Source organism: Vipera berus, assembly GCF_964194415.1.
Source record: "Vipera berus genome assembly, chromosome: 2".
Lineage (NCBI taxonomy): Eukaryota > Metazoa > Chordata > Lepidosauria > Squamata > Viperidae > Vipera > Vipera berus.
The window spans coordinates 127,474,259-127,499,144 of record NC_138203.1 but is presented as its reverse complement, the minus strand read 5'-3'; the positions used below and the strand labels follow the sequence as shown (position 1 = coordinate 127,499,144).

Sequence of the window (24,886 nt, the reverse complement as noted above, 5' to 3'; positions counted from 1 at the left end):
GCTGCTACTACTAATTCAGCAGTTGCGTTTTGACCTTTGGAATTTCTTCATACGAAACCTTTGAAAATACGACAATATCCGCACCCAAAGCATTTACAAAAGAAGTAACCTGTATAACGTTGTACAAGGTGTGAGTTAGGGAACAAGGCTGGAAGAGTGATCCTTAGCAACGCAGAGGCATTTGGCCAGAGAAAGCAGCAGTTGTGCAGGCCTGAGATTTCTGGGGTAAAGCTAAAAAACATGGAGCCTTCCCTGTCCAGAAGCCAATAGCTGAAAGCAGAATTTTCAGAAAACCAAAGCTGGTCATTTCACATCAATAATTATTCCCGTATCACCTATACCATGGCAGCTATATTTCTGAGTAATGTTTGGGAACAGGCCAGTGTGAGGAAGTCACTTAGTACCAGTTGAGCAGGGGGGGGGGTGAATTCTGTTTTGACCATCCTGCTGTTTCCATGACTACTGTCTTGGAAAATGGGAGGGCATAGAGGACCACAAACTACTAACCATCTTACAACTTTCAGTACTTTAAATAGCCTATACAGGGAATCCTTGAGTTATGACTGTAATGGAGCCTGCCCATCATGGTCATAAGTTGTGATGATTGTAAAATGAGTCACCCGTGCAATTGATCCAATTTTACTATCTTTTTGTGGTCATTAAGTGAACCAATGGTTCGCCGTGGGCTGGTTTTGTCAAAAACCAGAATTTACTTCCATTCTGTGGCATTAACATTTCCCGTGATCTTGATTCTATCCCTCTGTTGATGCAGCCTAGTACTGTGTTGGCTTTTTTGGCTGCTGCAGCACATTGCTGGGTCATATCTAAGCGATTGTCCACTAGGACTCCGAGATTCCTCTCACAGTTGCTACTATTGAGCAAGGTACCACCTATACTATACCTGTACATTTGGTTTTTCTTGCCTAAATGTAGAACCTTACTTTTTTCACCATTTAATTTCATTTTGTTAGATAGCGGCCAATGTTCAAGTCTGTCAAGATCCTTCTGTATCTTAAGCCTATCTTCTGGAGTGTTGGCTATTCCTGTCAAGTTTGGTGTCATCTGCAAATTGGATTAGTTCCCATCTACCCCCTCATCCAAATCATTGATGAAGATATTGAAGAGCACTGGGCCCAGAACAGAGCCCCTAGGGCACCCCACTATACACTTCCCTCCATGTAGATGCAGTTCCATTGTGGACCACACGCTGAGTACGGCCGGTCAGCCAGCTACGAATCCATCTGGTGGTGATGCTGTCTAACCCACATTTTTCTATCTTATCAAGTAGTAGGTTGTGGTCTACTTTATCAAATGCCTTACTGAAGTCCAAGTAAATTATATCCACAGCATTCCTCTGGACCACTAATTTTGTCACCTGGTCAAAGAATGCAGTAAGATTTATCTGGCATGATCTGTTTTTGACAAACCCATATTGGCTTTTGGTAATGACTTTGTTTGTGTCTAGGTGTTTGCTGATTCATTACTTGATTATCTTTTCCAGAATCTTGCCAGGTATTGAAGTCAGGCTGATAGGTCTGTAGTTTCCTGGATCCATTTTCCCCCTTTTTTGAAGATGGGAACTACATCTTCCAGTCCTCTGGTAGTTCCCCAGTGGTCCAAGATCTTTGAAAGATCAAGTTCAGTGGTTCTGAGATCACATCTGCCAGTTCTTTCCTAATCTTGGGGTATAATCCATCTGGTCCTGGTGATTTGAACTCATCTAGGGTGGACAGGTGCTCATTTACCATTTTCTTGCCTATCTTGTGTTTCTGTTTTTTATGGTACTGTTTTTGACAAGTTGGACTGTTTTTTCCCTTTGTGTAAGGATGGATGCAAAAAAATGAGTTAAATAGTTCTGCTTTCTCCCTGTTGCTTGTCACCTTCTTGCCACTTTCCCTCACTAATGGACCAATCATTTCCTTCACTTTTTTTCTTGTTTTTTACATGTAGAAATAAGCTTTCCCCCCCCTTATTTTTGACTTTTGTCACAAGCCTTAGTTTATTTTCAACCTTAGCTTTTCTCACTTCATCTTTGCAGGCTCGAGCTATTTGCTGATATTCTGACTTAGTTATGTGCCCCTCTTCCCACTTTTTATACTTGTCTTTTTTGTCTTTCAATTTATCAGAGTTCTTTATGCAGCCATGCTGGTTTCTTTTGAGAGCTGTTATTTTTCTTCTTCACTGGTGTTGTGCTAGACTGAGCTTTTATAATCTCACTTTTCAAAATTTCCCAAGCTCCTTGAGTTGTTTTCCCCTTGAGGATTCTCATCCATGGAATCTGTCTCCTTAGTGTCCCTATTAAAGTCAGCAAGGGCATTGTATCTGTTATGCAGGGACACAGCGTATCTACGAATACTTCCATTCATTTGGCAGCTTTTCTTTAAAAATGTAACTATGTAGCAGACCAGCAAAGGCAATAACCTGTCATGTGGATTCTATTTTGTTTTGCATGATTTAATCCTTTGGAATCTGTAAACCTTCTTGATCATGTACTGGGTGGCAGAAATACACCTATTACTTCGCTTGAAAAGCAGTAGCCACCTAAGCAAATTATTATCCACCTGGGGATATTCCATTCCTCATGTAGGAATTGGACATGACCTCATTTTAGAGGAGCAAAGGGAGTGGGGAGAGACATACCATGCAAAGCAACACAGCAGCCAGAGAAGCCTAATTTTCACCTATGTGAGACCAGAGGGCTTCCAATGTAAAATAAGATATAGCTAGGGAATAAGATATAACAATAGCACTTAGACTTATATACCGCTTCAAAGTGCTTTACAGTCCTAAGCGGTTTACAGAGTTGGCATATTATCCCAACAATCTGGGTAAGAATCGAACTGCCAAACTGCAGGCAGCTGGTAGTCAGCAGAAGTAGCATGCAGTACTGCATTCTAACCGCTGCGCCACCATGGCTCATAGCCAGAGAGAAGCACTCCAGAATATCATCCTCAACACCAAAAATGCTCATTTTATTTTTAACAAAGACTGAAAAAGAAATTGAATTAAATGTGTTTAGCGTGGCTAGCTTATGTCTACTACTGAGGAGAAGGAAATCTGCAGACCTACACGGAAGAGAAAATCTGAGGTCCACCACTGACTGCTGTTAGGACATGGTATCTTCTGATAACTTACTCAAGTTTGAGACTCTGGAAGGGTCCAGTGTAGAATATCTAAATAGAATCTGGTGCTGATTGTGCTTATTGTTGCTCACAAAATTAGGGCCCATAAACATAAAGAAACCCATGGGCATTTCGTCAAGCCTTTTTCGATTGATTCCCCTGCCACACACACACACCTTTATACACACCTATGGAATCAGGGCATGCAGGGATCTGAATTCTCATCAAGAATATATGTTCAGTATATGTATGTTCACATACCTCACAACCAGTTACATGAACGGGTGTGTGCATTTGCTCCTTTACTATGAGTTCATTCGTTAGCTAATGTACACAGAAGCCATTTTAAATTTGCTGCAAACCTTTTAAATGGGACTCTTTGCACCATCCACGTCCTCCGCTCACTCTCTCATAGCTATTTGGCTATATATGACTTTTCTTGGAGGCAAGCCATTGTGTGTTGGTGTGTGTGCACCTGTGTGTGCATGTGCGAACACAAATGGAATGCAGTTCCCTACACCAGCCTCTCTGTGGATTTTTTTTTTTAAAAAAGCCTTCCCTCACCAGCAAAGAGGACTTTGACACCAAAGGGCCTTGTGACGATTGATGGATATTCTTAATGGCAAACAAGAAACGGTGTGTAAAATGAGGACATTTTTCTGCATGAGGAATTAAGGCAAAGCTGACAAGTTGCTTGGCAGGAGATGGCAATTCAAGAGTGCAGTGGTTCAAGGCAATATTCCCATCCTGGTCTGATGCTGTGGTATGGGGGTGGGGAGTTGACCCAGAGGAAGAGGGAGGACATAAAACAAGTTTACTCTTCTGCACTAATGCCTATTAACACCACCGCCCGTTTAGAAAAATTCATTAATTAGTTTTCACGTGATTTATGTTCCTCCAGGGAGGAAATGGAGGTGAAGTAAGAGCTTAAGAAACCTGCACCTTCAGTATGATTTTTTTTCCCCAAAAGTTTTCTATGTATTGGAGGCTACTTCCCAGAGGCTGGTAATGGTAAAATGGGGATGACATGCCTTTGAAACCAAGGGAACAGAACAAATGGGTTCCTACTTTGAAGGACCCATCCCACCCCTAAATGCCAAAACTCCCAGTTAGCCAGTTCTTACTTTGCTGGCAAATACTGCATTCTCCACAAATCTGAAGGACTCCAGCTTGGAGGTAGTTGTGTTAACAGACAAGAGTCAATTAATGATTGCCCTGTTTAGTGACTGTTTAAAGTTACAACTGAAAAAGGCAATCAGTTAGCAAGAACTACCTATATTTCCTTCCAGGATAAGCTGCACTATATACCGTGTTTCCATGGAAATAAGCCCTAGTACGATTTTTTTACAATGCTCTTAATATAAGCCCCACCCCCAAAATAGGTCCCAACAAAGATCGCCAGCCAGACGCATCCACTTAATACAATATTTCCCTGAAAATAAAAGCTAACCGGAAAAAAACCCTAATGCGCCTTTTGGAGCAAAAAATTAATATAAGGCCCGGTCTTATTTTCAGGGAAACACGGTAGAAGCTAGAAAAGAAATAGGAAATATTAGCCAAAAGCATGAGATAAGAAAAAAATGAAATTATCTATGTTTAGTTTACATTTAACACCAATGGTACTTCTTCACATCTTTCAACCCTTGCAAATCATCCTTGCGTCCATAAAGCTTCACATAAAGCTCAAGGTTGACTCAGCCTTCCATCCTTCCGAGGTAGGTAAAATGAGGACCCAGATTGTTGGGGGCAATTAAGCTGACTTTGTAATAATGCCGCTTGGGGGTGTGTGTGTGTGAAAGCCCTAATAAGCAGGCATATACATAGAATGAAGGCTACTGCTAAGCTTGTAAGCCGCCCTGAGTCTTTGGAGAAGGGCGGGATATAAATGGAATTAAAATAAATAAATAAAATAAATAAATAATACGTTCTTAAAATTTCACTCTTTTGGGGGAATTCATTAATTCAACCCAACCACAAATGTCTTGGGATTTTCCCCTTTCTCTTCACCTATGTATTCTTACCTCGGATGTATTTCTTTTGCAATTTGATGCTCATTCATTCCAGGTAAGTGAGATGACCTTGATGGAAACATGCAAGAAGCCTTACCTAGGCAAAAGGGGCTGAAACATCTTTTAAATCCTCAGAAATGAGATTATATTTGGAAGCAGCTCAACCAGGTGCATCCCAAATTCATAGCATATGAAGAAGTATAAGAAAAGAAGGTGGAGGAAGTACAACATACTCAGGTTTTCAAGACTCTGTTAGTCAGCCAAGCTGGATGAAGATAATTTTAGCCTTCCTGTGAAATTAATTTTTGGGACTGATCAGCTTAATGAGGTTGACATTAATAATTAACGTTCGGATCCATAGTCTCTACTGCATCCTACAATCTGCTGCAAATCATTCTACCCTTGGCCAATAACATGGCATCAGCTACTTACAAACCTGCATGTATGCTCACTCCCCCAACCAGCATAGCTCTAAAGTCACCACACTTTTCATACAATTATCCATGAACAGATCAGGTAAATAAAGGAACATCCATATTTGTCATATTCTCTGTTAAACCATTCACCAAGCATTCTATTTTCATGCATGCTTTTCTTCCACCATCTACTGATCTTAGGCATTCAGCAACCCAACTCGATAAGCAGAAAAGAATGTCCAAGCCCATCCCCTTCCTCTTATGCTTTCTCTAAATCAACAAATGCACAATAAACCATGTCAATTTCATATTAGTACACTGCCCATATAAAGCACTTTTCCGATTTTGATTACTACCTGTTATATTCTTTTTGATCTGAATTCTGCTCGGCATCTTCCAGGAAGCCTTAACAAATTAATCTCATAGGACTTTTACATTCACTCTTGGTACCTTTTCCCTTTTACAGGAGAAAAAAAATAGCATTCTTCCAATTAACAGGCATGGATACAGACTTCATACACATTAAACAAGCTGCACAGTCACTCCAATATCAAATCAAATCACATTCACAATTTAATATTTCTGCACTTATGCTATCAATACTGCGGCCTTTTTATTTTTCAACATTTTGCAGTGTTTGTCATCTTCTTTCATCAAGCTTCGGATACCAATATAGCATTCATTTCAATTTTACTCTTCAACAAATCACCATCATTCTTTTACAAATGTCTAAAATACGTCTTGCATATCCTAACTTCAGTTTCATTCCAAATTATTTCAGCACTTCATTCTAAATTGCATTCACTTTGCTCGTTTTGTTCTATCTACTTCCAATTATTATCAAAATCTGAATTTTCCCTCCCTCTCCTACAATAGATAGATAGTCAGACAGACAAGACAGATTCTTTGTAAAGAATGTAGTATCTTTGCAGGAACATCTTCCCTTCATCCTCAACTTTTGCAGCAATTATTCTCCCTCTTGCGTTTTTTTCTTCCAGTTGTTCTTCTAAAACTTCATTCCATCATACATTTATTTCTGTATTCTTTATTAATGTAGCACCATACACTTCTCTGCAACTCTGTAACATCTCTTTCCTCAGTTGTTCCACTTTCACTCTTGCTTCTCTTATTTTTTTTTCTTCCTTATCCATTTTCTAAGATCTATTCTTGATTCTATCAGATAATGGTCTATCTCATATTCAGAATCTCTCAGTACTCTATATCGTTCACTAATTATTTCAATCTGCCATCATAAACAACCGAATCAGTCAGGCTTTTAGCTTTACAGTCTCTACTTTTCCATGCCTGCATATGGATTGACAGACTTAAGAGAGCACTCATCAAATAGTCACCATGGCCATTCAATATTAGGTCTACATTTGACTCTTTTCTCATTCTTGCACATTTATTCATGCCTCCTTACAAATAATTTCCCCTGCCCTATCATGACAATTCAGAATATTGGATCATTTCCCCCAAAACTCGTATCCCATTGGCTAAGTGATATAAACAATGCATTGATACATGTAAGATACTACAAACATCACTCCAATAGTATTCAAAGTTATGAATACAAATCCAGTCAGAAGCACTGGATACTTAAGATTGACAACTGCTGAACTTCATTAGTGTCATTTTTCTTGTCATCTTTTACAATATAGTCATAAAGAATCAAGAACATTCTGATGTTTGCCGAGTGCCCTCTACTGACCAGAAATGGAATAAAAAGTACTATATTCATGTCTCCTCTGAATCAAGTTTGTATCCTAGTGACCAAGTGGTCTTGAACATGTAGTTTGCTTGGTAACAATACAAAATTAATTTATGTGGGTCTTTTCTGTGGACTTCCTTTTTCTTCCCAATCTGGTATACAGCTACGGTCATATATAGTGACTCTCCAATTAAGAAATTAAGTGTGACCTCGTTCAGATTTCTCAGATCAAAGTTGGCGAGGTGCTGGGCATAGACAGGATACCCTGAGGCAAGTCTCACAGTCTATGAGAGAACATCAAAATATTTTCAGAGAAGTTCCACGGCAATTTAGATTCCTTTTTTCTTCTGTTCCTTAATCTACCTGGATCACTCTGCTTTGAACCATGGAACATTGCAATTCTGTCTGCAAAACTGGATCAGAAAAGATTTCTTGGGATCTTTGCAGTTTACTGTATAGTGCCTGCAAAAGTTCCAATCATAATGGAATATCTACACCAGATACCTGGGTGTGTAAGTAAAGCTGAGATTCCATTGTCATGTCAACACAGCTAAATTTCAATGTGCCAAGCTGCGGTATCTTGGATCACTGCAGATAAAATGAATGAGGCTGAAGTCTGGGAAGGATATCTTCATGATAGGTAAGAAGCTGCTGCCATTGTTGGTCAAATCTTTAACCGTAATGCCCCTTCAAGAAATAGCAAGGTTTCTGCTGAAGAAGTCAAAAGGCTGGATTGTGAAAAAAAAGGCAGAGAGATGAAAATACGCCCAAAATGAAATATTGCCCTTCCAAAATTCATTAGTAATTTATATCATCCAGGATCCAAAATGAGCATATTTCCAAATGCAAGATAAAGATGCAAACAATTGTCATAGCATTTCACTCATTTTGCAAACTGGCTTGTCAACAGCTGCTTGTCTACTCTTGAATACAATATTATTTTCTAAATTAAGAGTCCACCAACTCAGCTTCACAGTTCAATTAGGGAACTTAAGCCAGCTCACTAATTATCTTCTAGAGCAGACATGTCAAACTCACGACATCACATGATGTCACGCAACACATCGGGACAGTTTTACCATTGCCGGCAATGGGGTGGGCGTGGCTTCCGGATGCATCCAGCCCACAGGCTGGCAGTTTGACATCTCTGCTCTAGAGAGTATCTTACTTCAGACACCTTACGTGATCTGAAAAGCTGGGAAAGGTGGGATGAAAGAGAAGAGGATGACCCCCAGCAGGGTGGATGGACTCAATTACAGTAGCAATGACTGCATCATTGGGAGATTTGAAAGAATAGGTTAGGGATACTTCATCATGGGGGGAAAAGTCTATCATTTTGATCACTAGGAGTGAAAAACATCTTGATGGCACATAATTATCAATCAATATAGAGTGCAATGTAGATTTTATCAATCTCTTATGAATTTGCCCAGTTAGTGAATGCAATGAAGTTCATCAGCTACTACTTCCCACCCATTGTAAGAAATTCACTGTAGCAAAAATTTCCATGTTATGTGCAGAATTGAGAATAAGGTGACAATAAACTTCAGTTGATGGAAGTTTAGACAAATAGATGCAGGAGACATTTTATTTGCAAGAATGAATGACTCTGTCTTTTTGGCTCAACCACCACCTCTCAAGTTTCACAGTGATACAATTTGGTCTTGGGGCAAGAGAGCAATAATTGTTCAATAATATTTTTGACTCCTGTGTCCCTTGTAAAGGAATAAGATATTGTTACTGCGTGTGTGACATATATCTCAGTTATTTCAGCTTTTTCTTACCACATTATGTCAAATGGCTGCTACAATGTGGGCAAGACATGCAATAAATGAATTCCAGCTTTATATTATTTTATTTACGCGTACACACATATACCAATGCCTAATCCAAACATTTACGGGCACCAACCTTATGTATTCAATTTCACCTGGTCAGCACAGAGGAGAAACTTTTGGAGGTGTTCAGAACATTTAATTGAAGAACTCTGATTTATCTTCAGGCACTCCTCGAATGCAGTAAATGGCTCAGCACAATCTTGGCGAATCTTCTGAACAATTGGGCTATAAAAAAGTCCCACAGATTTATAAATTTAAAAAAATGGACAAAGAACAAATGCAGGAACTTAGTAAAAGCTACACACAGAAATGCTATGAAATCTACAGGCAGACAATGAAGCAAACCCTCCTCAGTTAATCAAAGCTGACACCCCCGCAAAAGCAAAACAGCACTCCGACCCAAGAGAACTTACTGGGATGATGTACATTTGGCCATATCAAGTTTGAGTTGGTGACAGTCCTGCTGCCAGGAAGAAGGGTTAGCAGCAACACACCGGCCATATTGCTCAGTTTCTTTGTGGCAGTACCGCAAGGTTATTTCCAGAGCTGCCTGCCTGTTGAGAGGGAGACAAGTTAAAAAATAAATAAATCCACTAAGAAATGCAAAAATGTTTAATGTACCTTTACAGCATTATGAAAAACGCACGGAAGTGGCTATTTCTAACCGATTTAAACACTGTTCAGTAGCTAGCCCAATTTACCCACCAAAAACCTGCGAGAATACAACTGGTTTCCCCTCCCTTGGGACTTCAAAGCTTGATTCTCGCCCCCCCCCCTCTCTCTCACAATCACACACAGACAGAGGCTATTACACAGCCTTGTAACTTGAAGAGTTTCAAAGTTAACAGATGTATTATTGCGTAGGTTTTCCTACATCACCGCCCACCCTTTACTACCACGGGTTGTCAAGGTCACCAACTGAGACAGCTTTAAAAGGAGATCCAACAAAGCCGCTACTTGTGATGACACTCCATCATCACGTATAAAGTAGCAACTATTGGACATCCGCAACTAAACTGTCGCCGTCTGCCCCTCTCTTGGCTTCCCAAACCGATCAGGTTGGCACCTGCAGGCAACAGGTCACGGGTAATACGTATATGAAATAATTAATCTGATCCCGACGGTAAGTATTATAGATTGAAACCTCTGCAGATGCAAGTTAAACACCGAGGAAGGAAGAAAAATGGAGTTTTCTCTTAGATTACCTAAAGGGCTTTGGAGCAGAGCTTTAAAGATATCACACTCACATGGCACATTCGGCTCCGGAAAGCCACACTTGTTTCTTCCTCGTCCCCAACACGCATGCTCCCTCCCCAGCACCGGCTCTCTTCTGCGCATGTTTGATCGGGGCGCGGGTGGGGCGAGGTGGGGGTGGAGCTTTAAAAATGCAGTCATCGGGACCGGGGAAGAAACGCCTTCGGCTTTCGCGCACGCGTAGTTGGAACGACGCCGTCGCTACGCGGAGAGCCACGTGCGTAGCTCATTCGTAAAGGGGTGTGAGGTTGAAAAGCGTTGGCTCCAGCGGGCGTTGCGAGGGGGGGGGAAAGACGCATGCGCACCTTGACGGCCCAGGCCGGGAGCATGCTCGCTCAACGCGCTTCATTGGCGCCTACCCCGGAAGTGGAAGAAGCGAGACAGAAGCGAGCCGGCGGAGGCGGCGGCTCCCGGAAGAAGGATGGTGACAACATGGGGGGCCAGTCCCGGGCCGGGGCCGGGGGACGACTTGGTGCAAGACGTGATTCCATATCGGAGACGGTCGCGCCTGTTATGGGGGACGGTGTTGCCCTTTTGCGTACTCTACCCGCTGTGGCTGTGGGTTTGGGGGGCCAGCGCCTGGGCTTGGGGGTCAGCCGCCGGCACCGAGAGCCCTGAAGCTGCGCTGCTTTTCCTCGCCGCCATTGGGGTCGTCCACCTTCTCACGGCCTTAGCCGGCCTGTGGAGCGTCAACGTCCACTGCTTGCTCTACTGCTGTTGGGTCAGTCGCTGGCCGGGGAGGGGAGCGGGGGACCCAAAGGCCACGCGGGAGAGGGGCGGAATGGCGGTGGGTGGGTGGGTGGGTGGGTGAGTGAGCGTCTTACTTTTGCATGGGCTGGCATAGCTTTCTCTGCCTGGGGCTTCTAAGATCAGATCAGGGAAAGTGGGGAGAAGCCTTCTGCCATATCTGGGGGGCCCCCCACCCCCGAAAGCCTCCTGTGCACGCTTTACTTTCTTGAAGAAGGTGTGGGTGCTCAGGTGTGTCTCGGGTTCCTTGCACGGGGGGGGCTCTGGAATTAACTGATAAGGTGGCCAGACTTTGCACTCCCCTCTTAACAGTGAGTATCAGGAGTGAAACTGAGTCTTCAATCCAAATAGTTGACTCAGCCTTCCATCCTTCCGAGGTAGGTAAAACGAGGACCCAGATTGTTGGGGGCAATTAAGCTGACTTTGTAATAATGCCGCTTGGGGTGTGTGTGTGTGTGTGTGTGAAAGCCCTAACAAGCAGGCATATACATAGAATGAAGGCTGCTGCTAAGTTTGTAAAAGCCGCCCTGAGTCTTCGGAGAAGGGCGGGATATAAATGGAATTAAAATAAAAAAATTAAAATAAAATACTTTGAAACAGAAAACATCTGCAAAGCCTGGTGCAATCACTGGGATTTTGCTTCTGTATAGAATAAGGATAGAATAATAACTTTGTTGTCACTTTGAATGTATACTAATCGGCATAGGTTAAAATGAAATTTTGTTGCTTACTTGACAAGGCTGTGTTGGGAAAACAAAACAGGCGCAGCACTTTGCTGAGGCCTTTGCTTTTCTGACTCTTGTTTAATCATTGTTAATGTCCTGACTGTAGTTTTGATGTGTTCAAGTTAAAGTGAATAGGTTTGTTTGTTTGTTTTTAATTTAAAGGCAGCTTATTCTGCATGCATCAATTGTTTATTTTGGAATCTAGGGAGGTGAACAGAATGTTATAGGTAGGAAGTGGTCATTTGAATTTTAATGTAACGTGGCTTTCATTGAATGGGAAGTAAATCTAATTATTCTTTTAACTTACTGATATGGATGGGATATTTTAGATTGCCTGTATTCTTTTTTTAAAAAAATGAAGCTTTTTTAATGGTTGTATTTTTTGAAAGAGGTGTTACTTTTAGTCATGATAGTTTTGACATTTTTCATGTTTTTGTAAACTAGTGTGGCTTTCTCCAGAGAAAAAAACGCTTGAGATTCTCCCCCCCTCCCAACAGTGCTAGTTATTTTGGAAAGTTGTGATGGTTTCTTATTTCTAAATGTGGGTACTTACTTACCAGAGGAAATAAGTGGTGATCCTATTAAGGTTTTGCACCTGTAAGGAAAACAAAAGAAAATATATCTCTGAGCACATAAGTCATTTTTTGTTTGAACTTGATCACCTGAATGAAAATTTCTCATCTGTTTTCCTTTTTAAAATTATCTTCAATATTTTATTTATCTTTCATGGATGTTGAATATTTCCCAAATTTCCATTCTTGGAACACATATACATTAATATATTTCAGTGCCCAGTTTGGAAATTACAGAATAACTAATCAAAGAGACTTAAAAGTAGATGTTTTTCTGTAGCTTTTCTTTTAAGTTAATATAAACATAATTGCTGCTTGGATTTTGCTATGCTAAAGGTTTGTTGCAGTGGTGGTCAGAACAGAAATAATTTGATTACAGTGGGACAAAAAAGTATTTAGTCAGCCACCAATTGTGCAAGTTCTCCCACTTAAAAAGATGAGAGAGGCCTGTAATTTTCATCATAGGTATACCTCAACTATGAGAGACAAAATGGGGGGAAAGAATCCAGGAAATCACATTGTAGGATTTCTAATGAATTAATTCGTACATTCCTTGGTAAAATAAGTATTTGGTCACCTACAAACAAGCAAGATTTCTGGCTCTCACAGACCAGTAACTTCTTCTTTAAGAGGCTCCTCTGTCCTCCACTCGTTACCTGTATGAATGGCACCTGGTTGAACTGGTTATCAGTGTAAAAGACACCAGTCCACAACCTCAAACAGTCACACTCCAAACTCCACTATGGCCAAGACCAAAGAGCTGTTGAAGGACACCAGAAACAAAATTGTAGACCTGTACCATGCTGGGAAGGCTGAATTTGCAATAGGCAAGCAGCTTGGTGTGAAGAAATCAACTGTGGGAGCAATTATTAGAAAATGGAAGACATACAAGACCACTGATAATCTCCCTCGTTCTGGGGCTCCACACAAGATCTCACCCTGTGGGGTCAAAATGATCACAAGAACGGTGAGCAAAAATCCCAGAACCACACGGGGGGGACCTAGTGAATGACCTGCAGAGAGCTGGGACCAAAGTAACAAAGGCTACCATCAGTAACACACTATGCCACCGGGGACTCAAATCCTGCAGTGCCAGACGTGTCCCCCTGCTTAAGTCAGTACATGTCCGGGCCCGTCTGAAGTTTGCTAGAGAGCATTTGGATGATCCAGAACAGGATTGGGAGAATGTCATATGGTCAGATGAAACCAAAGTAGAACTTTTTGGTAAAAACTCAGCTCGTTGTGTTTGGAGGAGAAAGAATGCTCAGTTGCATCCAAAGAACACCATACCTACTGTGAAGCATGGGGGTGGAAACATCATGCTTTGGGGCTGTTTTTCTTTAAAGGGACCAGGACGACTGATCCGTGTAAAGGAAAGAATGAATTATCATGAGATTTTGAGTGAAAACCTCCTTCCATCAGCAAGGGCATTGAAGATGAAACGTGGCTGGGTCTTTCAGCATGACAATGATCCCAAACACACTGCCCGGGCAACGAAGGAGTGGCTTCGTAAGAAGCATTTCAAGGTCCTGGAGTGGCCTAGCCAGTCTCCAGATCTCAACCCCATAGAAGACCTTTGGAGGGAGTTGAATGTCCATGTTGCCCAGCGACAGCCCCAAAACATCACTGCTCTAGAGGAGATCTGCATGGAGGAATGGGCCAAAATACTAGCAACAGTGTGTGCAAACCTTGTGAAGACTTACAGAAAACGTTTGACCTCTGTCATTGCCAACAAAGGGTATATAACAAAGTATTGAGATGAATTTTTGTTATTGACCAAATATTTATTTTCCACCATAATTTGCAAATAAATTCGTTAGAAATCCTACAATGTGATTTCCTGGATTCTTTCCCCCCATTTTGTCTCTCATAGTTGAGGTATACCTATGATGAAAATTACAGGCCTCTCATCTTTTTAAGTGGGAGAACTTGCACAATTGGTGGCTGACTAAATACTTTTTTGTTCCACTGTATATCTGCCTCTAACAGGAGTCATATGATATTACTGTACTTTCTTGTATGGTTTTCATTCATTTGCTGTCTTTGAAAGAGAAAATGAAAAGTCTGTAATTCATGGGTACATATTCAGTTTGTTTTAAAAAAAAAGTCCCAGATTCAAAATCATATAGCAAAATCTACCCAGACTACCCATTTCCAATTGGAATGGACAATATTGGTTAAAATGAATTGGTAGATTTCAGCAGTAGGACAACAGACCAACTGGAATCATAATCTGAATTTACCAAAAAGTAACTGTTGGTATTAAGGGCATTTGCCTTTAACAAAGTATGAATAGAATGTAGCTAACAATGACTTTGATCTTAGGATAGGTTGATTCAAAGAAAGATTATGAAACAATAGCTTTCTGCCTCTTATTGTCATTTAGTGGTTTCCTCAATTATTTTCTCACCCATAGCCACCTGCATTGTTTAGAAGGCTTTTAGGCCTTCCAGATAGTACAGTTCTTATTATATGCAGGCCTAATGGAAGAAACCTTCACTAATTCTTGAATGATGATGAGCTTGGAAGGGGGAGGATGAAACTGTAACATCTAGATATGTTGCTTTGCACAATTGCTTTCTAGAATTGATACAATGCCATAGTTCATTCATTTCAAGTACTAATCAGTGTTCTGTGTCTGATTATTCCAGAAATGTCAAAGGTGAATTACATTCTTCCATTAAGTTTAATACAATATATTAAACCAAGAAGTTCTTTAAAACACAAAGCAAGAATTAAAACTTTCTTTTCTTTCTTTTTGATCAAAGAGTGCATGTGATAAAGTCATAGACTAATACTTGAAGCTCATTTGTTTAATGCCTGGTGGATATCTTTTGATGAGTATTTCAGAAATGAAACAGAATTGTAGAAACAGTTTTCTCCCTGATGTTACTCACTTAGCCCAGGGGATGCTGTCTTTGATGAACAAAGGAGAAAAATTAGAGCAGGGCTTTTCAACCTTTTCACCCATTGTGCCACTTTTAGGATATGGCAACAGCCCGAGTACCACCAGACGCCTAGGAAGGTGTCAAAAACTTGATGACCAAAAAAAAAAAAGGAAAAAAGTGATGAAGTACAGGTAGTCCTCGACTTACAACAGTTGGCTTAGTGACTGTTTGAAGTTACAATGGCACTGAAAAAAGTGCCCCCCAAGCCACAGCCGAGGAAGACACCTGCTTGCCCACCCAGCGGCGCTCTTCTTCCTGTCTGAGGTTTTCATTGTTTCATTGTTGTGAGCATTTCTGTTGAGGGTTGGCAGCAGAGGTGGGGTGGGAGGTGTTTGGTTTTTATCCCCCCCCCTGTCTGCTGGGTGGTTGCAGTAGGTTTTGGTCACTTCACATGACCCTGGGACAGTGTGACCGTCATAAATATGAATCAGTTGCCAAGTATCTGAATGTAAATCACAAGACCCTGGAGATGCTGCAGCATTCCAGCTGATTGGCGCTGCTTCTGGGCTCAGCAGAAACGCCAGGATCAACGCCGAGCTCCAGCTGGAGCCTGGTGCTGATCCTAGCACTTCCGCTGAGCCCTGACAGCTCTGCAGCTCCAGCCATCTCTTGCTCAGGCTTGTGTGGTGCTGCCATTCCCCTCCCCTGCTACTGCTTTTCTAGGATGGTCGCATACCACCTGCCAGGTGCCAATGTACCAGAGGTGGTACCCATACCACTGGTTGAAAAGCCTTGAATTAGAGGACTTGTTTGCCAGTGCAGGTAGGTTGCAAGTGGTGTGGTTAATGAGTCCCATGAAATGGTTGCATTATTTAATTTCTACTATTCAAAGTGATATTTGTAGGGTAATTGGTATGGTAATTGGTTACAGCTTGACAGAAATAGTGAAAAATTCTGAACAAATTTGTATATGTATATTAATGAAATAATACAGTTAAAAATATACTTTATGATTAACAAAATTGCAAGGTAGTTATAGAAAGCAAAAATTGTAAAAAAAAAATAAATTTTTGCTCTATTGTAATGAGCCTCTTTTTTAAAAAAACGTGTACTGTTTTCTTCTGACAGCATCTTTTCTGTACGTTGCATACACAAAGATTTGCAATGTCTAAAACCTCAGGTGCAACTGCATGTGTGCTAGCCTCGTAGTAACTGAATTGTGTTAGACACAATCTGATATCAATTTACAATTCACATTAAATTGAATATTACATTATTCAGACACACTAATTGCAACCTACCTGTTTCAAGTTTAGATAAAACCAGTACATTCAATGGAAATGTAGCTTAACTCCCAAGTGCATCTGTTTCCTCTCTTTTATGAAGGAAATTCTATATATTGCTTGATTTGATCCAAATTCTAAAAACTAATTGTTCAAATTATTTGTCTTTCAGGTGCGCAGTCCAAGGAAAGCTACTTTGGCTAAGGTTGTGCCAACTCCAAATAACGGCTCTGCAGAACTGGTACCACTCCACCGAGATCAGGTAAGAAATTAAATAACGGTGTTAAATTGAGGACAGTTCCCCTTTCTCATCAATTTGTTATAGCTCACTTAAGCTTGACAGCTCATTTTGACTTAGTACTTCGTGTTGAAAAAAAATGTGTCACAGAAATGTGGTTCTGATCTCAAACAAGATAGGTATGTGTAATTAATGGCTTGGATCCTGAATTCTCTTTCCAAAGAAAAGAGCTTAGTTTAAGAAAAGGAATACCTTATTTACATTCCTTCCCATCTGCAGCACTTGTCTCAACAAATTACAAATGCATACCATACAACTGGAACAATACCAAACAACTGGAACAATGTTCTGGTGGTACCATGACTTATAAATGGAAAGGATGTGAAATTTGACAGAAAATGTATCTCCCCGCTTTACCAGCAATATTCTCTTGCCAACAGATAAAAACATTTGCCTTTAGGAAAATTAAATCCATTGGTTTCTAGCAGTTTTATTCTTTTTAAAACTGCAAAAAGACAGCTGGGTTGTATCCCTTGCTGTAGTGTTTATTTTTGCCTTGGCCTATTGCAGCAGGGAGACCGGTGGGCCAGCTTCCTCATGTTAAAAGGTAAAGGTAAAGGTTCCCCCGCACACGAGTGCTAGTCGTTTCCGACTCTAGGGGCCGGTGCTCATCTCCGTTTCAAAGCCGAAGAGCCAGCGCTTGTCCAAGGACATCTCCGTGGTCATGTGGCCGGCATGACTAGACGCCAAAGGCGCACGGAACGCTGTTACCTTCCCACCGTAGTGGTCCCTATTTTTCTACTTGCATTTTTACGTGCTTGCGAACTGCTAGGTTGGCAGAAGCTGGGAGAAGTAACAGGCGCTCACTCTGTTACGTGGCACTCGGGATTCGACCCGCCAAACTGCCGACCTTCTGATCGACAAGCTCAGCGTCCTAACCCACTGAGCCACTGCGTTCCTCATGTTATGTCCCACTTAATGGTAGAAATCTCCAAACTGGCTCTATGTATTAATTAATTTGGGGTGTCCCTCCTAGGGAGAAGATGGACAGGAGGTTCTTTCCTTTGAATTTCAAAAAATCAAATACTCTTGTGAGCTAAATGAAAGCAAAAAATTCCTTCCTGTGGCATTTCCTGTGGAGCACCCCCTGCAGTATTATCAGAATGCTCGTGGTTACCAGGAAGATAAAGAAATCAAAGCAGCAGAAAAAAAATATGGCACCAACAAGTAAGTAGGACAAAGGTGGGCTACACTATTCATCTGTAATATTTATCATAAACTTCTTAAGATAGGAATATCTGCTCTTGATTACTGAATATATAGCTTAATTAGCCTATAGATATTGACAGCGTGTTGGTGATGCACTGATTGCCAGACGGATATGCAAGGGAAGTGTCTAGTTAATAATTAATAGCAAAGAAATAAAATATTGTTTCTTACTGCACCTATTTATTAACCCTTTCCACAATTCCATCTATCTACATTAAAGTATATGTCTCGAACATCGATTTACACTCCTGTCATTTGAAACTTAACTAAGCTGAATACAGACACGTGGCAGATATTAATTGCTCTCTATCTTGCCAAGATCAATTTTATTCCCATCTTACTCCATTGCATGCAGTTGTATGAATCCTGAGTCCGTTTTTACTTGTTTTCCTGCCTTTTTACATTCGCAATAGCCCATCTTTCCATCCTGTATATCTGCAAGAATTCATGGAAGAAAGTTCTTTACCTCGTTCTTCCATCCCGTTATAACTAGCCACCTACTCCTACGTAAAGGCCCACTGTGTTCAGGCATGCCTTTGTAATTAAAGAAAAACAAAAACTATTAGCTCTCTCAGAGATCTGCTTTCCTTAGCCAACTAAACACAATTTCTCCCTTTATTCCCTCTTTATAACTTTCTTGTCTTAAAGGCTAAAGCAAAAAAAACTTCAGTTTCCACAGCTATAATCCACAGCTTTCCTAAACGTGGCACTTTCCAGGTGTCCTGAATTACAACTTTTTGTTCTTAGCCAGCGTGCAGAATGTTGATACGGACTGAGGGAAGTGGTAGGATTTTCAGCCAAATGTATATGAAGGTATCAGATTAGAAAGGGCTGCAGGAACAAATCAGTAATGCAGTCATATCATCCAATAGGAAGAACTCAGAACCTGTCATGAAAACTAAAACGGCAGTTCTTATTTCCTTAATTAGTCTAGTGTAGTTATTAATTTAATTAGCTATTAATTATTAAGTATTCTTAATTATCCACTAATGGTGAAAATTGTGGGTCTGACAGTGATAACTGAGGAGGAGTCCCAGTTAAAGTAGCTTTAAAGTTCTGTGCTTCGAAGGAGGTTTGATGAGGCCAGGAGTAAAAAATAGAAGAAAGAGACAGAAGCGGGTAAAGGAAAATGAAATCTTCAGAATCCAAAGCAGAGGTGGAGAATCTGTGACTCTCCTGATAATGTTGTCATATCTCCCAGCATCCCTGAACATTGACCGTGCTAGCTGTGAATACTGAAAAGTTATACGCAGCAAAACCGGAAGTTTTGCAAATTGAGCGGCTCAAGAGTTGGTGAGTGCTAAAATGAAGTAAGGATTCTGCTTTTCATACAGGGCAGAAATGGTTGTGCCAGAATTCCTGGAACTCTTCAAAGAGAGAGCCACAGCTCCTTTCTTCGTCTTTCAGGTAACAAAAGCTGTAGGTCAGTGTACAACATCAAGTGTATTTTGTTGCTGGTTTGTTTCTTAAATTGACAAAGCCATAAGCAAATGCTGCTGTCCCCAAAACTGTTGATTCCCAAAGTTGTCAACTTTTTATTTATGCAATTGGCTGGCTAGTATGGACTTGTTCGGACATCCTCAGTGAAGAAACTGGAAAATCAACTCTTCTTTAACCCAATTTACTTCCACATTGAGACAGACCATCTTGATTTACTTTCTTGCTACTTATAGCTTATCTGATGAAAAATGGATTATAATTGACATAAAAACTGAATATTCTTTTATTGATCAAGATGCATATAAGCTAAATCCTACAAAACAGTAGATTCCCATAAATGCAAATAGAAATGTAAGTCAATTATTCCTCGTACATGCAATAAAATTATGAATAATATATAGTAGTTACGTGGGATTTTTTTTTCAGAGTCTCCAAGTACTCTTAGACTTGCAGCAGTAAGTAAGAAAGTCTCAGCTGTATTGGCTGAGAATGCTGGAAGAACCATTTTATCTCCTACTCCAGAGAGACGGAGGAAGCTGGAGAACTCCTTCCTTACCCTTATATAATAAATTATGACTAATATTCAAATTAATGATTTCTTGATTCTGTTGTTCATTATTGTGATAACCTGGTCTTTATTATAGACACTATTGCAAAGATGGGAAACAGGCATCAGTGCACACTCAACCCCAAAAATATTTTGGGTGATGTACTTCAACCAGCTTTGCAGGGGGAAAAAATGCAGTGGGGCATTTCCAGCCCTTTTAAAACAGGAAACTAACAAAGGCAATAGATTTTCCATTCTCTCTCTCTCTCTCTCTCTCTCTCTCTCTCTCTCTCTCTCTCTCTCTCTCTTTTAAAAAAATATGGCTAGTGGCTAGGAGCCTGTCTATTTTTTATTATTGCTCTTGCTGAAAAATATTTCATTGTGGCTCCTAGCTTCCATAAAGTTGCCAAACTGTGTGATCCTTTGTTTCTGCTTTTCACAGGTATTCTGTGTGGGCCTGTGGTGCCTGGATGAATATTGGTACTATAGTGTCTTCACTCTTTCCATGCTGGTAGCTTTTGAAGCATCCCTTGTCCAGCAACAAATGAGGAACATGTCTGAGATCCGAAAAATGGGTAACAAACCCTACATGATCCAGGTAAGCAAAGGCAAAAGATGATGAGATTCAAGTAAAACCTCAGGGCTCCAGTGCCGCCAACTCCTCCTCCTCCTCCCCCTCCCCCCAACCTCAGAGATTCTAATCAACTGTTAGCTTCCAGAATATTGGAGGTCTTATTGCTCAAGGTGATGCGAATAACAGTTAGTTGCTGTACTTGTTAAGTGGGCTTGCTAAGAAAGAGGAGCTGTCAGGAAAAGCTGAGTGCTTATGTGGTGATTTCAGTAGGACAGGAAGGGTTGCCTGAGCTTTAGAAGCTAAGATAGAAAGGTGCTTAATTATCAAAATCTTTTTCATTTGTCGTCCAAGTATGTAAATTTTTCTCCCCTTCCAGTATTCCCTGGCTTCTAAGATACCTCTTTCCATTTTCATTTGCTTTGTAAATTTGTTGGTTTCTTCCAGGAAAGCAGTAATTAAATTTTGGATAAATCTAGTAACAGGCTACATTTATGGAGAAAGTGTATATTCACTCCATCCATTTTCTACTCTTATGTTATTTTTTATTAACAAGTACTTTTGGTTAAAAGTACCAGGAAAGTTAACATTGGTGGGTATTGGTTCTCCAAAGCTACTTCAGCCCTGTCCAAGGCTCCAAAGTACTATTTTGCTATTGTTTTATTTTTCAGGTTTACAGAAACAGGAAGTGGCGGCCAATTTCCAGTGATGAGATCATTCCAGGGGACATTGTTTCAGTTGGTAATAGAGGTCCCTTACTTGTTGCAAATGAAGAAACTACCTACCTTTTTCTATGTCAAAGTGTTTTTGGTTTTTGTCTGTATTCAGATACTCCTGTATGTCAGTAAAACTGCCAGGTATTGATTGAGGATTGGAACAGAAAGAAGTCTGTCCCGATCTGTGAGGCTACATTTTCTGACATAACCTGAATTTAGGTTAAAATTGTTATTACGAGGAAAAACTTGCTAGTAAAAATGGTTACTTTTATGACAAAAACGATAGCGAAGGGTTTTTTTGTCTTCCCCCTGGCCATTCGTTGCGTAATTTTCCTTGTGGACTTGCAGAAGGCAGCCTAGAAGAGGCAGAATGCATTTGGGCCTCACTGGAGAGACTCGGGAAAAAGGCATGACATACTAGCAAAACAGGATTGATATGGCAGCAACCTTTTTTTTTCTGTTAAGTGGGAAAATCATCCTTCATTTGTGCTGTCTAGTCAGGCTGTGCTCAGCTAAGCTGAGGAAAGATGAACAGCTTGCAAGTCCTTCACAGTTCTTAAAGTAATCTAGATCCTGACTTAGTCCGGACTTAGTCTATATTTTCTCCCAACTCCTTTCTGAGCATTCAACGTTTTTTTTCAGGCCGTTCCCCCCATGAGAATCTTGTACCATGTGACATGTTGCTGCTGCGAGGAAGGTGTATTGTAGACGAAGCCATGTTGACTGGAGAGTCGGTCCCTCAGATGAAGGTTTGCCAGTCAATGACTATAATTTGGTCAAGTACTGATGTCAGACTGCAATATTGTACAAGCTGTTTCCTTGACCTAGTAATGGAGACAGGATGAAGAGGAAAGGATGAAGTTGGGCAGACTGCAAGAATCATTATAAAAGTGAAGCAAGAGAAGGAGAGAGACTAAACGATGATTTCTCATGAGTGTAAACTAAATTAAAGGAAGATTATGGGGTATCTTCTGATATTGGAAGAACCAACTTTGCCAATTGGTTGATGGGGGAAAATGATAGGGTGGTATTCTTTCATGCAAAGAGAGGAAGTATTAAAACAAGGATAACTGCTAAACATAATTACATTTAGTTAGCTAAATTTAATAGAAATAATTGAGAATGTTGGATGGTAAATGGGGTGGTTGTAATACACAGTTGTAATAAATAGGAGAAAATATGTTATCATTTTGTGGCTCATTTCTCATTGCAATTGAAATAAGACTAAAACAGTTACTTCTCGTACTTTTAAATATTTATAAAGGATGGCAAACATTGAGGAAAAATGCACAAAATACACGAAACTGATATATTAGTAAAAATGCTGTTATATTAAACATTATTATGAAATACGAGAACACCTCATCTGCCTGTATCAAAGGCTTAGTCTCCCCATCTTGAATCTTTCAGAGAGTATGTAATTTAAGTAAGCAAAAATGTAGATAAAGAGAATTCAGCAAAGATTGGTTGCTTACATCTCTGCCTATCTAAGCCAATCTTGTGAAGTAGCTGTTATTCGCTTGTTGTTAATGCTCAAGTTCTGTTTTCTCCTGTAGGAGCCCATTGAGGATTTGGATCCTGATCATGTCCTGGATATACAAGCGGATTCCAGGTTGCATGTCATTTTTGGGGGAACAAAAGTTGTGCAGCATATTCCACCACAAAAAGCCAGTACTGGCCTGAAACGTATGTAGCGACTGAATTAGCATGGGCAGAATTGGGAGCAGGGGCAAGGGAAGAGATTTGTGGGGGTGTGGGGGGAAATCAGTAAAATATAATTTCCCTTAGAAAAGAAAAGAACCAGAAAAACATTTCCTAGAATATTGTAATCAGATACTGCTTCTCAGATCACTTGTTACCTGATTCTGAGAAAGGGTAGTGCAATATATTGATTGAATTTACTGATAAATATAGCTAGTCCAAGCAGGCCCTTTTCTTCAGCTGATAACTTTTCCATTTGATATGTGATAAGTTTTTACATTTTTGCATAGCTGTTGTAATGTTCACATTTGCTGGAGGGCTTATCCAGATTCCCCATTTATAGAGCTGTTTTATAGAAATATATTACAGAATAATAATCTTTCTCCCCTCTGCAGCTGTTGATAATGGGTGTGTGGCCTATGTTCTGAGGACAGGCTTTAATACTTCTCAGGTAAGTAGGCATAAAACCTCTGTGCTTTTATGTGAAAACAAATCATGAGTTCATTTTCCCAGCTCAAGAAGCAGAACTTGTAATTCAGAGCTCATAATTCTGTATGATTTAACTTACAAATCGAATATATATGTGTGTGTGTGTGTGTGTGTGTGTGTATGTATATATGTGTGTGTGTGTATATATATATATGTGTATATATATATATATATATATATATATATATATATATATATATGTATATATGTATATGTATATGTATATATATATATATATACACACACACGTATATACATAAATGTGTGTGTGTGTGTGTGTGTATCTCCAGTACCCAAAGTCTTTTGTAACTAGAACTTGAAGCAAAGATAAAATTGCAACTAAATTATTGCTGCTTATTTTAAAGAAAGCCAATCGTCTGAGTAAATAGGGTGGAACAGTTTTCAAGTCTTCCATCTTGCTTTTATTATTTTGCGTTACTTATGTTTAATTTAATGCTTTTTTAGTTCCTAAACCTTAACATGGTTTAAGAACCTTAATAAAATGGTTCTTAAACATTAGGGCTAGCTTTTAAGGGAGTAGTTTGATTTGCTGACAGGGTTTTGATAGCCAAAGCATATGTGGCTTTTTTTTTTGCGCATAATTAAATTTAAATTTAATTCCAGGGAAGGAAATTCCACAGTTCCACGAGTTGCAGTTCAATATGTCTAGAGTACTCTAAACTGGGCAGCACGTCTCTGGGGATTTAGATATTAGTCACATTTTTTTGTGTGTTGCACTCTGTCAGTAATTTCTCTGAAGTAGTGCACTGATTACTCTTCCTCTCAGGGGAAGCTCCTACGTACAATCCTCTTCGGGGTGAAACGGGTAACAGCCAACAACTTGGAAACTTTCATCTTCATTCTTTTCCTCCTTGTCTTTGCCATTGCTGCTGCAGCCTATGTATGGATCGAAGGTAAATTTGGGCGTGTCTAATCAAGAAGAGAATATAGCATCAGAAGGAATGGCAAGGATCTTGATGATCTGCAGAAAGGGGATACTCTTATTAGAATGGCTGCCTTATTAAAGGGACAGAGGTCTTACTGATTCGATTGCTTTAATTAAGAGATTGGATGTTCTTTGCTGGATTCTGCAGCATTGTAGCGCATCCCCGTACCCAGGAGCAAGGAGGAATTTTAAAAAAGAAACGATATCCTTGATACATTTCAAGATTGGGGGCATGACTTCACACCCCTGCAGGCCTCCGTACTCCATGCCAAAAGCCTATTGGAAAAAGGACGGAAGCCTTTGAGATGCGACCTTGAGCTCCCTCAGCCTCTGTCCCCTTTGCAAAAGCTTTGGGCACAGAGAACAGAAGCCTAAAAAGAGCGTGATCTCACGCTGCTTCAGGC

At 40.3% G+C, this 24,886-nt stretch overlaps 2 protein-coding genes across 3 annotated transcripts in view; one reads left to right on the top strand and one right to left on the bottom strand.

Moving 5' to 3' along the window:
• Nucleotides 1–6,158: 6,158 nt before the first annotated feature.
• Nucleotides 6,159–10,422, bottom strand: CHCHD5 (coiled-coil-helix-coiled-coil-helix domain containing 5). The gene is made up of 4 exons (XM_081318138.1): nucleotides 10,344–10,422; nucleotides 9,510–9,650; nucleotides 9,170–9,321; nucleotides 6,159–7,986 (listed from the first exon to the last, which is right to left on the bottom strand). Coding segments are annotated over exons 1-3 (294 nt in total). The 5' UTR covers nucleotides 10,346–10,422; the 3' UTR covers nucleotides 6,159–7,986; nucleotide 9,170.
• A 245-nt stretch (nucleotides 10,423–10,667) lies between these two features.
• ATP13A1 (ATPase 13A1) overlaps nucleotides 10,668–24,886 on the top strand; it is a 38,937-nt gene continuing 24,718 nt past the window's right edge. Inside the window, exons 1-10 of one of the 2 annotated variants that reach the window (XM_081316578.1) lie at nucleotides 10,668–11,071; nucleotides 16,738–16,827; nucleotides 17,840–18,030; nucleotides 19,407–19,479; nucleotides 20,502–20,657; nucleotides 21,302–21,371; nucleotides 21,989–22,095; nucleotides 22,903–23,032; nucleotides 23,443–23,498; nucleotides 24,324–24,450. In XM_081316578.1, the coding sequence (XP_081172704.1) occupies nucleotides 10,772–11,071; nucleotides 16,738–16,827; nucleotides 17,840–18,030; nucleotides 19,407–19,479; nucleotides 20,502–20,657; nucleotides 21,302–21,371; nucleotides 21,989–22,095; nucleotides 22,903–23,032; nucleotides 23,443–23,498; nucleotides 24,324–24,450 (1,300 nt within the window). In that variant the 5' untranslated portion in view covers nucleotides 10,668–10,771. The remainder of the gene's footprint in view (nucleotides 11,072–16,737; nucleotides 16,828–17,839; nucleotides 18,031–19,406; nucleotides 19,480–20,501; nucleotides 20,658–21,301; nucleotides 21,372–21,988; nucleotides 22,096–22,902; nucleotides 23,033–23,442; nucleotides 23,499–24,323; nucleotides 24,451–24,886) is intronic. The other variant, XM_081316579.1, reaches the window with a different exon arrangement.